At 40.9% G+C, this 14,310-nt stretch overlaps 2 protein-coding genes and 1 pseudogene across 3 annotated transcripts; all 3 read right to left on the bottom strand.

Moving 5' to 3' along the window:
- Nucleotides 1–433: 433 nt before the first annotated feature.
- Nucleotides 434–2,580, bottom strand: LOC139774513 (MYG1 exonuclease-like; annotated as a pseudogene).
- Nucleotides 2,581–5,107: 2,527 nt separating this feature from the next.
- Nucleotides 5,108–9,320, bottom strand: LOC139774406 (uncharacterized). Of its 2 annotated transcripts, XM_071709633.1 has the most exons (10): nucleotides 8,444–9,318; nucleotides 8,078–8,297; nucleotides 7,916–8,011; nucleotides 7,597–7,821; nucleotides 7,299–7,503; nucleotides 6,778–7,217; nucleotides 6,546–6,638; nucleotides 6,219–6,455; nucleotides 5,682–5,877; nucleotides 5,108–5,600 (listed from the first exon to the last, which is right to left on the bottom strand). In XM_071709633.1, the coding sequence occupies exons 2-10, from the start codon at nucleotides 8,197–8,199 to the stop codon at nucleotides 5,208–5,210; spliced, it is 2,007 nt and encodes a 668-aa protein (XP_071565734.1). In that variant the 5' UTR covers nucleotides 8,200–8,297; nucleotides 8,444–9,318; the 3' UTR covers nucleotides 5,108–5,207. The 2 variants fall into 2 exon arrangements, with proteins under 2 accessions (XP_071565734.1, XP_071565735.1); XM_071709634.1 differs by lacking the exon at nucleotides 7,597–7,821 and having other exon boundaries at nucleotides 8,444–9,320.
- LOC139774407 (MYG1 exonuclease-like) lies at nucleotides 9,241–10,382 on the bottom strand. The gene is made up of 3 exons (XM_071709635.1): nucleotides 10,107–10,382; nucleotides 9,807–10,011; nucleotides 9,241–9,725 (listed from the first exon to the last, which is right to left on the bottom strand). Exons 1-3 carry the CDS (start codon nucleotides 10,307–10,309, stop codon nucleotides 9,339–9,341), a joined length of 795 nt encoding a protein of 264 aa, XP_071565736.1. The 5' UTR covers nucleotides 10,310–10,382; the 3' UTR covers nucleotides 9,241–9,338.
- Nucleotides 10,383–14,310: the final 3,928 nt, after the last annotated feature.

Genomic DNA, 14,310 nt, shown 5'->3' with positions numbered 1-14,310 from the left:
TCTACACTTATAACTTATAACTTTCTGCACACAGAACAGAAAAAAAATTATGACGATATAAATAAAAGAACTATGATCATTCTCGATGAGTAGGGTACTTTTCTAAGATTAAATGCGCAGCGTACTATTTTTCGCTTTGTTGCATTACTTCTGCTAAGAAGTAACGGTAATAACAGCGTAACAGTAATCGCTCAAAGTAGTTGCAAAGTAATTAAAAAAGAAAAGGAAGGAAGAAAAGACACATATTCAACTTCGGATAAAACAGTTCGTTAATTACGTAGATTTGTAGATAAAAATTGTGATTAATAGTAATAATGATAGGTATCTCTACAATCACAAATAAAATTAAAGTGGATACTAAAAATATAAAATGTGATCATAACAAGAAAGATGAAAGGAAAAGAAGCAACGTTGAAAGTAGAGAAATAAGAGATACTCGACAAAATACTGATTTATATAAGAATCATTTATAATAAGACAAATAAGACTTAATTTTATTAATATTTCTATCAATTCTATCGATTTGTTGTATGCGTCGTTCGAACATGCGAAATGCCGATTCCGTGTCCGAGCTAGACATCTTCAATTTTTTCTCGGGCACATCCTGTTCTTCAGAAGTCGACGAGATTACTTCAACATCTTGATCGTCCGGGGAACTCAAACGACTCTTGTCCGCACGAGATACTTTATGAAGAGATCGCGCGCTTTTCTCAGCGACTTTTTCGATCGACTTATCCGATTGTTGATTTGCGCTTGAAGAACGATTGTCGCGCTCCTTTCTCTGATAATGAGAATCCGCATCTTTTCGGATGCAACGTGTACCGGCAGATACCGGAATGGATACTGGCGAATTGACGCTCTTGCGATTGCCGATGTCTTCTCCGTCTTCTCCGATCTAAAACAATGTGACACACTACTAGGCGGCCGGTCCTCGCGGGCCGGTCGTGGCACGAGCCCGGTTTGCCGTACGGCGCCTCTGCCCGTCGTCGGGATCTCACCGCTTACGACGGCACGGCGTCTAACGGTCAAACATGAGTTTCGCGAGTTCGATGTCGAGACTCGGAATCGTCTGTAGACGACTTAGGTACCCCATGTAAAATGGTCTAGATATCGTCATTCTTCTCCACCTTGCAGAGTTTTTCCAATCTTGAGCGCTTCCCGCGCCATAGTTATTGCGCCATCTTTGGTATCGTGAATACCGGTGTGCCGATCGGAATGTACATGTAGAGCGCCTTCAATTCTACAGGCTTCCACAAGGGTATTATGGCTCGAACCACCCCTTGCTTCCGGCAATAACATTCTGTATACGCAACTTTCCTGGAGTTGCTACACAGCTAATACAATAAATGTTTCCAGCCTTCCAAATGACATACCTTATTGATAGCGACACGTTCATCTCCTTTTCCAGTTTAAACAGATACTCTTCATACGGTAGAGATTTCGACAACGTTATTATCTCTCCGCTCGAATCGACCTTACAAGAATGTTTTACATTAAACGATAATCGAAAATATATCCAAAACGAAAAGACAAATTATAGAGGAAGAGTTTTCTTTACTTCGAATCGACTCTCCACAGCGTGTCGCACGGTGTCCATTGACAGTAACAGAATGTTTTTCGCGTCTTGTATAATTTTCAAAAATTTCTCCCGAATCAAAGCCATGGCTTTCTCAAACTGTTTGTCTTTTTCCTCACCCTGGCTATCCCACGGAGGATTCAGTCTGTATACGCGCGCATCTAAGTCATCAGTATATGATTGAAACCTGAAAGAAATGCAAGTATGTACAATAATTTTGGTGAAGCATCCTGCGCAGTATGCAATATCACAAGCGTCCACTTGCAATGGCTCTGCATCGTACTCGTGCGCATATTTTTTCATAGTATTTTCATTTATGTCAGACTAATCAAGGAAATCGATATTTCATTCATAGTATCAATTTCCTTGATTAGTCTGACCTAAATGATCTTAAATATTTCATCAATAACTCTGTCCTCTGTTACGTCCAAAAGTACATTTCTCATGACCGAAAATGGCAGTAGATCAGTCCAGCAGTTCGGTGAGTACCATTATAAAGCAACTAGGGTATGATTGGACATTGACATACTCTGGTTTCCTTATTATGGTACTCACCGATTCTTGGAATCCTCTGATACTAAAAAGAAATGAATAACGCCACGATGTGACAAAAACAGAGATATTTTCTTTAATAACGTATAATTAAATAGTAAATTATTTTACCTCATGTCATAATCATAACGATGTTTGGAAGGATTATACATACCGCCGACACTCATCACGATATTGCAGGTATCTAAGACATTCTGATCTCGAGATCTAAAAATTTAATGCGCTAACCATGAGTTCTGCAACTGAATATTTTCTATATTCATATTTTTTCGATAATATAACTTATGCCAATTGCCTTTCTCGATTTTATCGTTAAATGTGTTAAAACTTTCGGCTTTCAGTTAAGGATGATTACTTACCTCACTATAGACGCATTCTTGTACTGTGGTAGCAGTTTTAAGAGTGCGCAGGCAAGGACCTGAGAACAATGAAAAATTTGGCAAGAATGTTATTTACCTTTAAGCTGCAATTTCATGGACGCTTGAAACCAGCGGCAGCGTCAAGAAAATGTAGTGGGGGAAAAAGTTCAGACCGTCTCAGCTTTTTAGCGTACGGGCCTGAGCAGAATAGCTGACTAAGGCCCAGTTCAACAGTGGCCAGTTAGCTTAACTAGTAGTTAACTTTCACTCTTCGTCTCTTTCTAACCTTTGAGGTTAGAAAGCTAAACTGTGTTTAGCTTTGACACTCGACGCTCATTTCAGCCAATCCAGTGGTTAGGTTATATTTCGCATCCCTCTGAATCTATCACGTGACCAGATTTGACGCTCGAATCCAGCGTCGAGCGTCATTGGTCTAGTTTCCACCGAAGTCGTTAATTCGCTCCTAATGCGGCGGGCGTAGAACCAAATTTAAATCGATGGAAACGTGACTCGCCTCGCCTCGAGGCGCAGTCAGTCACGTTTCCATCGACTTAAATTTGGTTCTACGCCGCACTAGGAGCGAATTAACGACTTCGGTGGAAACTAGACCATTGTGAAATCGCACCTTAAAGGCCATCGCACACAAAATTGCATAGGGTGCATATGCATAGCATAAGACCGCTGGACCAATGAGCATCTTATGTAAATCAATATGGCGACTTTATGCTAGATGCTCATTGGTTTAGCGGTCTTATGCTATGCATATGCAGCTTATGCAATTTTGTGTGCGATGGCCTTTAAAGCTATATCCACACAAACTTGCATAAGCCCATAAACATAAGCATAAGAGAATTGATTGGTCCATATGCATGTGCATAAGGAAATAGACCAATCCGTTTCTTTATGCATATGGTTATGCACCTATGCAAGTTTGTCTGGATAGACCTTAAGTCCCTTGCACAATGCCAGGCAACAGGCAATAGGAACAGGAAATAACCAAAAAATCGTTAATTATAACTTAAAAAATTCGAATGCTATGATTGATTGGCAACAGGCAATAGGCACAGAATTTCCAACGTGACGGAAACTCTGTGCCTATTGCCTGTGTCACTGTTTATTCTAGGGTGCGTTCCGATTCCCCACCTGGGTTCTGAAAATCTATAGTGCATGTGACATATACTATAGGATTTTTAGCACTCGGGTGGGAATCCGAACGTAGCCCTGCATTTATACATGATTTCTGATTTCTATTCCCTGTTCCTATTGCCTGTTGCCTGGCATTGTGCAAGGGGCTTAAAGGCCATCGCACACAAAATTCCTATTCCTATTGCCTGTTGCCTGGCATTGTGCAAGGGGCTTTAAAGTGAGATGCAACATGCCTTAAGCCTCTTGCACAATGCCAGGCAACAGGCAATAGGAACAGGGAATAGAAATCAGAAATCATGTATAAATGCAGAATAAACAGTGACACAAACAATAGGCACAGAGTTTCCGTCACGTTGGAATTTCTGTGCCTATTGCCTGTTGCCAACCAATCATAGCATTCGAATTTTTTAGGTTGTAATTAACAATTTTTTGGTTATTTCCTGTTCCTATTGCCTGTTGCCTGGCATTGTGCAAGGGGCTTTATTCCTTATTCCTTTATCTTATTCCTTATTCCTCTCATTGTGACTGAGCCTTAAGCATATCATAAGACAGCTGGACCAATGAGCATCTAATGTAAATTAATATGGCGACTTTATGTGACTTTATACTGGATGCTCATTGGTTTAACGGTCTTATGCTACGTTCATGCTAAACTATGTATTTTGTGTGCGATGGCCTTAAGCATCGACATATATAGCATATTCGATTTGCTGACTCGACCCGACTCCGAGTCGAAAAAGTACGATTTGAAACACGATGTCTGCAAAAATACGCTATAGTATGGACTGCGCACAGGTATAGAAAAATATGACCGGCGACTCACACTGGTGGAAGAAAAGAGATAGCGACTGGTAGAGGTCAAGCTGTCTTTTTCTATCCAGTGCGTACATACAAAGAGGGAACGAGGTAGAGGTCAACTCTACCGGACACTTTTTGAAGGCTTTCATATAGGGATCGCATAGTCCATACTATTATGTCGATGGCCTGGGTCGACATGAGTCACGGCCGAACTCAGGTACACTCAGGTGCACTTTATGCACTAAGTGCACGTTAAACTGCACTTTAACTCCGTATTTAATTTATTATAAATTTTTAAGAGCAAAAATGCAAAATCGGGCTCTTTAGCTCCCTGCATTATTATATAAAGAGTATATAAAAAAAATTCACGAATCTATGTAATTTATTTTATGAGAAATCTGGATATTACGAATTACGGATTCGTAATAACAAGATTTCTCATAAAATAAGTTACATAGATTCGTGAATTTTTTTTATATACTCTTTATATAATAATGCAGGGAGCTAAAGAGCCCGATTTTGCATTTTGCTCTTAAAAATTTATAATAAATTAAATACGGACTCGCAGCCACTCGCAGCTAACCCAACCCGACAGGTCTCCACCGTGACTCCTGCCGACTAAATGAAATGATTTTCTCATACTGAGATCCCATGAAGGAATAAAAAACAAATTGCACATGATTGAGTTGCATTTAATTACGAAACAAGTTTTTAAAAAATGTTCAATACATAATCGTCATAAAAATTCTATAAAAAAATCAATGGTCTAGACATAATCAGATCATTCTGCTTAACACAGGGGGGTGGGTGATTTTTTGCAAAGGTTTTTCAATTTCTAACGCTTTCCGTGCCATGGCGACCGCGCCGTCCTTGGTTTTGTGACCCCCTCTGCACCGTTCAGAAAACACATATAAAGCGCCTTCAATTCCACAGGCTTCCTCAAGAGCATTATTCTCCAAACCGCCCCACGCTTCCGGGAGTAACATTCTGTAACTTCTCCACAGTATACACGCAATCTGCCAATGATATCGGTTTCTAGGCCCAATAGGCCCCAAAATAATGTACTTTATTGATTTCGGCACCTTCATATCCCATTCCACATAAAATAATTTATGATCCTCACACAGTACACTGGCCGACAATATTATTATTTCTCCGCTCGAATCGACCTTACAAGAATATTTTACATTAACCGATAATCGAAAATATATCCAAAGCGAAAAGACAAATAGAGGAAGTATTTTCCTTACTTCGAATCGACTCTCCATACTGCTTCGCATGCTAAGTATTAATGGTAAGTGGACGTTTTTCACGTCTCGTACAATTTCTACAAATACCTTCTGAGCCAAAGGCACGGCTTTCCAAAACCATTCGTCTTCGTCCTTGTCCCGACACGACAATATAATTTTTATCATACGCGCCACAAAAACATTACTATTTTGATCCCTGAAACAAATGTAGGTAAAATAATTTTGGTAAAGCATTAGTGCTGGTCTACAACCAATTGCTTTAAAGGGTATTTAAACTCTAAGCCGTAAGAAATTGACCAATCACAGTCGAGTATTCTCCTCACATTCCACTGTGATTGGTCAATTTCTTACGGCTTAGAGCTTAAATACTCTTTAAAGCAAGGTTGTAGACCAGCACTTATACTCCGCAGTATGCAACATCCCCAGCGAGAAATGACCCATCCAAACGACGTCTAATTGACGTCTTTCGACGTCAACTAGACGTCGACTTGATGAGTCATTTCTCACTGGGTCATAAGCAATGGCTCTGTATCGTACTCGTGCGCAGTTTCTATTGTTGTACCATGCCCCCTCATGCTATCGATTTTTGTGATTAATTTCTCATTAACGAACTTGTGGATTTCGTTAATCAAAGTGTCCTCCGTTTTTATGTCCGGAAATACATTCCTCAATATCTCGTGACCGTAATTGTGGTAGGTCCTTCCCGCACGGTTTTTTAGTTTTATCTCCCGCCTTGGATTTTTAAACAAAGCGACCGTGCTAGTACTCGGTTCGCTAATCAAAAAGAATAAATAACGGTGTAACAAAAACAGAGATTTTTCTTTATGATGGCGCATATAATTAAATAGTACAAATATATTTTACCTCATGGCCATCATGTTATGGCTAACGTAAGTACCACAGCTAACGAAACTATCACCCACTCTTTTACAACCAAACAAGTCCGTTCGTAATAAACTAAAAATTTAATTGTATATCTATAAATTCTGCAACGGAATATTTCCTATTCAATTCTGATATAATAATCCATGTCAATTCCCTTTCTCGATATCAATTAGGATGTTAAAATTCTTGACTCTTAGATGAGAATAATTACCTCTGCATTACTTGTGCATTTTTATACGCTGGTAGCAGTTGTAAGAGTGCGCAAGCAAGGATTTCGGAGAAATAAAATATGCTTTTATATCTGCTGATCACTTCAATTTTTTTATCCAACTCGAGCGCTTTCCGCGCCATAGTTATTGCGCCGTCTTTGGTCTTGTGACTGCCGAAGTCCCTATCGGGTGACACAAATAGAGCGCCTTTAATTTTGCAGGCTTTTTCAAGGGTATCATTGCTCAAACCACCCCACGCTTTTGGAAATAACTGTCTGTGCACGCAACTTTCCTGGACACAGCTAATACTATAAATATTTCCATCCTTCCAAATGACATACTTTATTGATACCGACACGTGCATCTCCTTTTCCACTTCAAACAGATACTCTTCATACGGTAGAGATTCCGACAACGTTATTATCTCTCCGCTCGAAACGACCTTACAAGAATGTTTTACATTAAACAATAATCGAAAATATATCCAAAACGAAAAGACAAATAGAGGAAATATTTTCCTTACTTCAAATCGACTTTCCATAGCGTGTCGCACGATGTCCATTGACGGTAACCGAACGTTTTTCACGTCTTGTACATATTCTAAAAATATCTCTCGAGCCAAAGCCACGGCTTTCTCAAACTGTTGGTCTTTTTCTTCATCCCGGCTATCCGACCATGGATTCAGTCTGAATATGCGCGCAGTTAAATCAGTACATGGTGATGAATATCTGAAACAAATGCAGATGCAATTATTATGAAAAAGTATTCTGGGCAGAATGTAACATCACAAGCGTTCACTTATTACAAACTCTGCACCGTACATTTGAGGACCGTTATCTCTTGTATCGATTTCTCTGATTAGTTTGGCATAAACGATTTTAAAAATTTCATCAATCACTCTATCTTCTGTTACGTCTGAAAGTACTTTTCTCAAGATATCACGGCCAAAGTGGCAGTAAATTAATCCGGCAGCCGTCAAGTGTAATATCCACTCATGCTCCAATTCTTGTTTTATAATAATGCAGATTGCAGATTTCTGGAGATCTCTGATACAAAAAAAAAATGAATAACGCCACGATGTGGCAAAAACAGAGAGATTTTCTTTAATGGCGTATATAATTAAATAGTACATTATTTTACCTCATGCGATGATCGTACCGATGTCTGGAATGATCATACACACCGCCAACATCCACCACGATATCACAGGTATCTAAGATATTTTGATCTTGAGATCTAAAAATTTAATGCGATTACCATTAAATATGTTAAAACTTTCGGCTTTCAGTTAAGGATGCTTACCTCACTATAGACGCATCCTCGTACTGTGGTAGCAGTTTTAAGAGTGCGCAGGCAAGGACCTGAGAACAACGAAAAGTTTTGTCGTGCGTGCCGATCCTCGTGCCGGTCGACTTCCCCGACATCGTTCTAAGAGCTCCGTCAAATAAGCACGTTTCTCACCAAGTGAGAAGGTTGGAGAATCCGCCGGAAAGCGCGCTTCTTAATATAATCTGACTGAAAACTGTGATCATCATATTAAATTACGAGATTTAATGCTATATTAAGTAAATATATCGCTATTTAACAGATCAACAGATCGTAGCGAAACATGAGTTCCACCAGAAGCTCTTTTGCATGCAGAAGTTCTTTTAAGTTGTGCTTAGATACCTTAACGTTGCACGCCGAAGAATGTACGTTTTATATAGGATTTCGTACTTCTTAAACTGACCGTTTTCCAGCAGAGGATGGCAAAAAGATGTCCGAGAATGCACGTGCTCCCTTTCTGTCGGAAAAATCGAACCTCTTCCCTTGGCATCTGCCTCTTTTCAGAGGTCAGTATCTTGTTGATGTTGGTTTGCTAAGGCGTATTTACATCAATACAGTTTACGGTTCGAAATTCCCTTTCAAAATTTGTTGGTGGGAAAATCGAACGGTAGAACCCGTCTAGTGGCGCGTTTATGTATACAAATTGTGCACGTTGAACTACGTAGCCACGAATATTTCCGGCAGGCATCACACATACGCTCCAATGATTCCGTCCCATGCCCATAAAGTGCAATAGCGTAACAACATATATTATTAAAAAAAAACTAAGAATTGGAATAATTTAAGCCAGATAAAAGATATTAAAAATAAGAAATCAACTATATATTTTTTTTTGAATGGTGATTTCATGCAGAATATATATTACCATAGAAAAACTGCATATCGATAAAATCGAGCTATCTTTTTCCGATCGCAGAAGAACATGCGGGGAAAACTTGTGCCATGTTATATGGATCTGATGTGAAAAAACTTTAACAATAAACGAACCATTTTTTTAAGTAATTTCTGGAATTAATGTGTGCAGTACATGCTTCGTCCTTATTGAATATATGCACAAGTATATTTGACGCACGACAATTCAAAAGATGAAATGATTTTCTCATACTGCGATTCCATGAGTGTAAAAAAAAAACGAAATGTACATGAATGAGTTGCATTTAATTTCGAAAAAAGTTTTTAAAAAATGTTCAATAACTGTCATAAAAATTCTACAAAAAAATCAATGGTCTAGACATCATCATTCTTCACTTTGCGCAGTTTTCCCAATCTTGAGCGCTTCCCGCGCCATAGCTATTGCGCCATATAGGGTTTCGACAAAACCGATGCGCCGATCGGGAACTACATGTACAGCGCATTCAACTCCACAGGCTTCTACAAGAGCATTATACTCCAAACCGGCCCACTCTCGAGGGAGTAACATTCTGTACTCTTCTGAGTATCTTCTCAACGCTATACACGCAACCTTATAATAATCGTAGTTTCTACAATTAATAGGGTCCAAAATAATGTACTTAATTGATGACGACACGTTCATATCTTCTTCTATATAAGATAGTAAATCCTCACACAGTACACTGGCCGGTACATTGGCCGGCAATATGATTATCTCTCCGCTCCAATCGACCTTACAAGAATATTTTACATTAAGCGATAATCGAAAATATATCCAAAGAGAAAAAACAAATAAAGGGAGAATTTTCCTTACTACGAATCGATTCCCCACAGCGAGCTGCAGGAAACCTGTTTGCGGATAGTCAACGTGTATCGCGTTTTGTACAACTTCCAAAAATTCTTCTCGAACCAAAGCCATGGCTTTCTCAAACTGTTGGTCTTTTTCCTCATCCCGGCTATCCGACCATGGATTCAGTCTGTATATGCGCGTACTTAAATCAGTACATGATGATGAATATCTGAAACAAATGCAGATGCAATTATTCTGAAAAAGTATTCTGGGCAGAATGTAACATCAAAAGCGTCCACTTATTACAATGGCTCTGCACCGTACATTTGAGGACCGTTATCTCTAACATCGATTTCCTTGATTAGTCTGACATAAACGATCTTGAAAAATTCATCAATAACAATGGCTGCTGTTACGTCCATATATTGAGAAAGTACATTTCTCAATATATCACGACCGAAATGGCAGTAGATCAGTCCCGCAGCGCTCAGGTCCAATATCCAATTATACTCTAATTCTTGTTTCATAATAATACGTGCCGATTTTGAGAAATCTCTGATACCAAAAAAAAAAAAAAATGAATAACGCCACGATGTGGCAAAAACAGAGAGATTTTCTTTAATGGCGTATATAATTAAATAGTACATTATTTTTACCTCATGCGAATGTCTGTGAAGTTGGCCCCCCTTTTTCAAAATTCGGAAAATTTTATTAGAGTTCTGGATTCCCCAGAAAGAGTTCTAGAGTTCTCTGTAGTTTTTAGAAAGAGTTCCGTCATTTAAAGTGGTGAAAACACCATTTTAAAAATGGGGGGGCTAACTTCACGGCGCCCCCCCATTTTTGAAAAAATGAATTTTTATGGTAGTTCCGGATAGATTTCGATGAGTTCTAGAGTTCCCTATAGGTGTTTAAAAAGAGTTCCGTTCAAATAAGCCCAAAAATCGATGTCAAAGTTGAACAAAAAATTTCCACTTTTTTTTAAATTAATTTTTATGGTAGATTCAGAAAGATTTCGACGAGTTCTAGAGTTCTCTATAGGTTTTATAACGCTACGACCAATATTTCAAAAGTTACAGTCCCTCAAAGTACCGCACCTCGAAAAAATTCTAAGTCCCGAGGGGTAATTTTTTTTTTCGGAAATTGGCAGTTCTCGCGGGAGTTCTGGTGGCCCCCGAGGAGTTCTATCGAAAACTATCAGGGTCCTAAGCGCTCCGACAGATATTTCAAAAGTTACAGCCCCTCAAAGTACCGCACCTAAAATTAAAAAATTATTTTACCGGAGTTCTGGCGGGAGTTCTGGTGGCCCCCCGAGGAGTTCTATCGAAAACTATCAGGGTCCGAAGCGCTCCGACAGATATTTCAAAAGTTACAGCCCCTCAAAGTACCGCACCTCGAAAAATTCTAAGTCCCGAGGGGTAATTTTTTTTTCGGAAATCGGCAGTTCTCGCGGGAGTTCTGGTGGCCCCCCGAGGAGTTCTATCGAAAAACTATCAGGTCCTAAGCGCTCCGACAGATATTTCAAAAGTTACAGCCCCTCAAAGTACCGCACCTAAATTAAAAAAATTATTTTACCGGAGTTCTGGCGGGAGTTCTTGGTGGCCCCCCGAGGAGTTCTATCGAAAACTATCAGGGTCCCAAGCGCTCCGACCAATATTTAAAAGTTACAGCCCCTCAAAGTACCGCACCTAAAATTAAAAAATTATTTTACCGGAGTTCTGGCGGGAGTTCTGGTGGCCCCCCGAGGAGTTCTATCGAAAACTATCAGGGTTCCGAAGCGCTCCGACAGATATTTCAAAAGTTACAGCCCCTCAAAGTACCGCACCTCGAAAAAATTCTAAGTCCCGAGGGGTAATTTTTTTTTCGGAAATCGGCAGTTCTCGCGGGAGTTCTGGTGGCCCCCCGAGGAGTTCTATCGAAAACTATCAGGGTCCTAAGCGCTCCGACAGATATTTCAAAAGTTACAGCCCCTCAAAGTACCGCACCTAAATTAAAAAATTATTTTACCGGAGTTCTGGCGGGAGTTCTGGTGGCCCCCCGAGGAGTTTCTATCGAAAACTATCAGGGTCCCAAGCGCTCCGACCAATATTTTAAAAGTTACAGCCCCTCAAAGTACCGCACCTAAAATTAAAAAATTATTTTACCGGAGTTCTGGCGGGAGTTCTGGTGGCCCCCCGAGGAGTTCTATCGAAAACTATCAGGTTCCTAAGCGCTCCGACAGATATTTCAAAAGTTACAGCCCCTCAAAGTACCGCACCTAAAATTAAAAAATTATTTTACCGGAGTTCTGGCGGGAGTTCTGGTGGCCCCCCCGAGGAGTTCTATCGAAAACTATCAGGGTCCGAAGCGCTCCGACAGATATTCAAAAGTTACAGCCCCTCAAAGTACCGCACCTCGAAAAAATTATAAGTCCCGAGGGGTAATTTTTTTTTTTTTCGGAAATCGGCAGTTCTCGCGGGAGTTCTGGTGGCCCCCCGAGGAGTTCTATCGAAAACTATCAGGGTCCGAAGCGCTCCGACAGATATTTCAAAAGTTACAGGCCCTCAAAGTACCGCACCTAAAATTAAAAAATTATTTTACCGGAGTTCTGGCGGGAGTTCTGGTGGCCCCCCGAGGAGTTCTATCGAAAACTATCAGGTTCTTAAGCGCTCCGACAGATATTTCAAAAGTTACAGCCCCTCAAAGTACCGCACCTAAAATTAAAAAATTATTTACCGGAGTTCTGGCGGGAGTTCTGGGTGGCCCCCCGAGGAGTTCTATCGAAAACTATCAGGGGTCCGAAGCGCTCCGACAGATATTTCAAAAGTTACAGCCCCTCAAAGTACCGCACCTCGAAAAAATTCTAAGTCCCGAGGGGTAATTTTTTTTTTCGGAAATCGGCAGTTCTCGCGGGAGTTCTGGTGGCCCCCCGAGGAGTTCTATCGAAAACTATCAGGGTCCTAAGCGCTCCGACAGATATTTCAAAAGTTACAGCCCCTCAAAGTACCGCACCTAAAATTAAAAAATTATTTTACCGGAGTTCTGGCGGGAGTTCTGGTGGCCCCCCGAGGAGTTCTATCGAAAACTATCAGGGTCCGAAGCGCTCCGACAGATATTTCAAAAGTTACAGCCCCTCAAAGTACCGCACCTCGAAAAAATTCTAAGTCCCGAGGGGTAATTTTTTTTTTTCGGAAATCGGCAGTTCTCGCGGGAGTTCTGGTGGCCCCCCGAGGAGTTCTATCGAAAACTATCAGGGTCCTAAGCGCTCCGACAGCTATTTCAAAAGTTACAGCCCCTCAAAGTACCGCACCTAAAATTAAAAATTATTTTACCGGAGTTCTGGCGGGAGTTCTGGTGGCCCCCCGAGGAGTTCTATCGAAAACTATCAGGTTCCTAAGCGCTCCGACAGATATTTCAAAAGTTACAGCCCCTCAAAGTACCGCACCTAAAATTAAAAAATTATTTTACCGGAGTTCTGGCGGGAGTTCTGGTGGCCCCCCGAGGAGTTCTATCGAAAACTATCAGGGTCCGAAGCGCTCCGACAGATATTTCAAAAGTTACAGCCCTCAAAGTACCCCACCTCGAAAAATTATAAGTCCCGAGGGGTAAATTTTTTTTTTTTTCGGAAATCGGCAGTTCTCGCGGGAGTTCTGGTGGCCCCCCGAGGAGTTCTATCGAAAACTATCAGGGTCCTAAGCGCTCCGACAGATATTTCAAAAGTTACAGCCCCTCAAAGTACCGCACCTAAAATTAAAAAATTATTTTACCGGAGTTCTGGCGGGAGTTTCTGGTGGCCCCCCGAGGAGTTCTATCGAAAACTATCAGGGTCCCAAGCGCTTCCGACCAATATTTCAAAAGTTACAGCCCCTCAAAGTACCGCACCTCGAAAAAATTTTAAGTCCCGAGGGTTCATTTTTTTTTTTCGGAATTCGGCAGTTCTCGCGGGAGTTCTGGTGGCCCCCCGAGGAGTTCTATCGAAAACTATCAGGGTTCCAAGCGCTCCGACCAATATTTCAAAAGTTACAGCCCCTCAAAGTACCGCACCTAAAATTAAAAAATTATTTTACCGGAGTTTCTGGCGGGAGTTCTGGTGGCCCCCCCGAGGAGTTCTATCGAAAACTATCAGGGTCCCAAGCGCTCCGACCAATATTTCAAAAGTTACAGCCCCTCAAGTACCGCACCTCGAAAAAATTTTAAGTCCCGAGGGTTCATTTTTTTTTCGGAATTCGGCAGTTCTCGCGGGAGTTCTGGTGGCCCCCCGAGGAGTTCTATCGAAAACTATCAGGGTCCTAAGCTGATAGTTTTCGATAGAACTCCTCGGAGGGCCACCAGAACTCCCGCCAGAACTCCGGTAAAATAATTTTTTAATTTTAGGTGCGGTACTTTGAGGGGCTGTAACTTTTGAAATATCTGTCGGAGCGCTTCGGACCCTGATAGTTTTCGATAGAACTCCTCGGGGGGCCACCAGAACTCCCGCCAGAACTTCGGTAAAATAATTTTTTAATTTTAGGTGCGGTACTTTGAGGGGCTGTAACTTTTGAAATATTGGTCG

This window comes from Temnothorax nylanderi, unplaced genomic scaffold (genome assembly GCF_030848795.1).
Source record: "Temnothorax nylanderi isolate EJ_2023f unplaced genomic scaffold, tnyl_v1.0 TNYL_tig0081_pilon, whole genome shotgun sequence".
Classification (NCBI taxonomy): Eukaryota; Metazoa; Arthropoda; class Insecta; order Hymenoptera; family Formicidae; genus Temnothorax; species Temnothorax nylanderi.
Note: the sequence above shows the minus strand (reverse complement) of the source record. Positions and strands in the feature narration are given on the sequence as shown.

What these genes read in the sequence shown, in the direction of transcription:
- LOC139774406 (XM_071709633.1), bottom strand. Translation starts at nt 8,199, where the DNA reads ATGTCGGGGAAGTCGACCGGCACGAGGATCGGCACGCACGACAAAACT. An exon ending in GAGGATGCGTCTATAGTGAG is followed by an intron (nt 8,012 to 8,077) that starts GTAAGCATCCTT and finishes TTAAATTTTTAG; the next exon opens with ATCTCAAGATCAAAATATCT. An exon ending in CATAACATGATGGCCATGAG is followed by an intron (nt 6,456 to 6,545) that starts GTAAAATATATT and finishes CTTTTTGATTAG; the next exon opens with CGAACCGAGTACTAGCACGG.
- LOC139774407 (XM_071709635.1), bottom strand. Translation starts at nt 10,309, where the DNA reads ATGAAACAAGAATTAGAGTATAATTGGATATTGGACCTGAGCGCTGCG. An exon ending in AGAGATAACGGTCCTCAAAT is followed by an intron (nt 10,012 to 10,106) that starts GTACGGTGCAGA and finishes CATTTGTTTCAG; the next exon opens with ATATTCATCATCATGTACTG. An exon ending in CTGTGGGGAATCGATTCGTA is followed by an intron (nt 9,726 to 9,806) that starts GTAAGGAAAATT and finishes TATTCTTGTAAG; the next exon opens with GTCGATTGGAGCGGAGAGAT.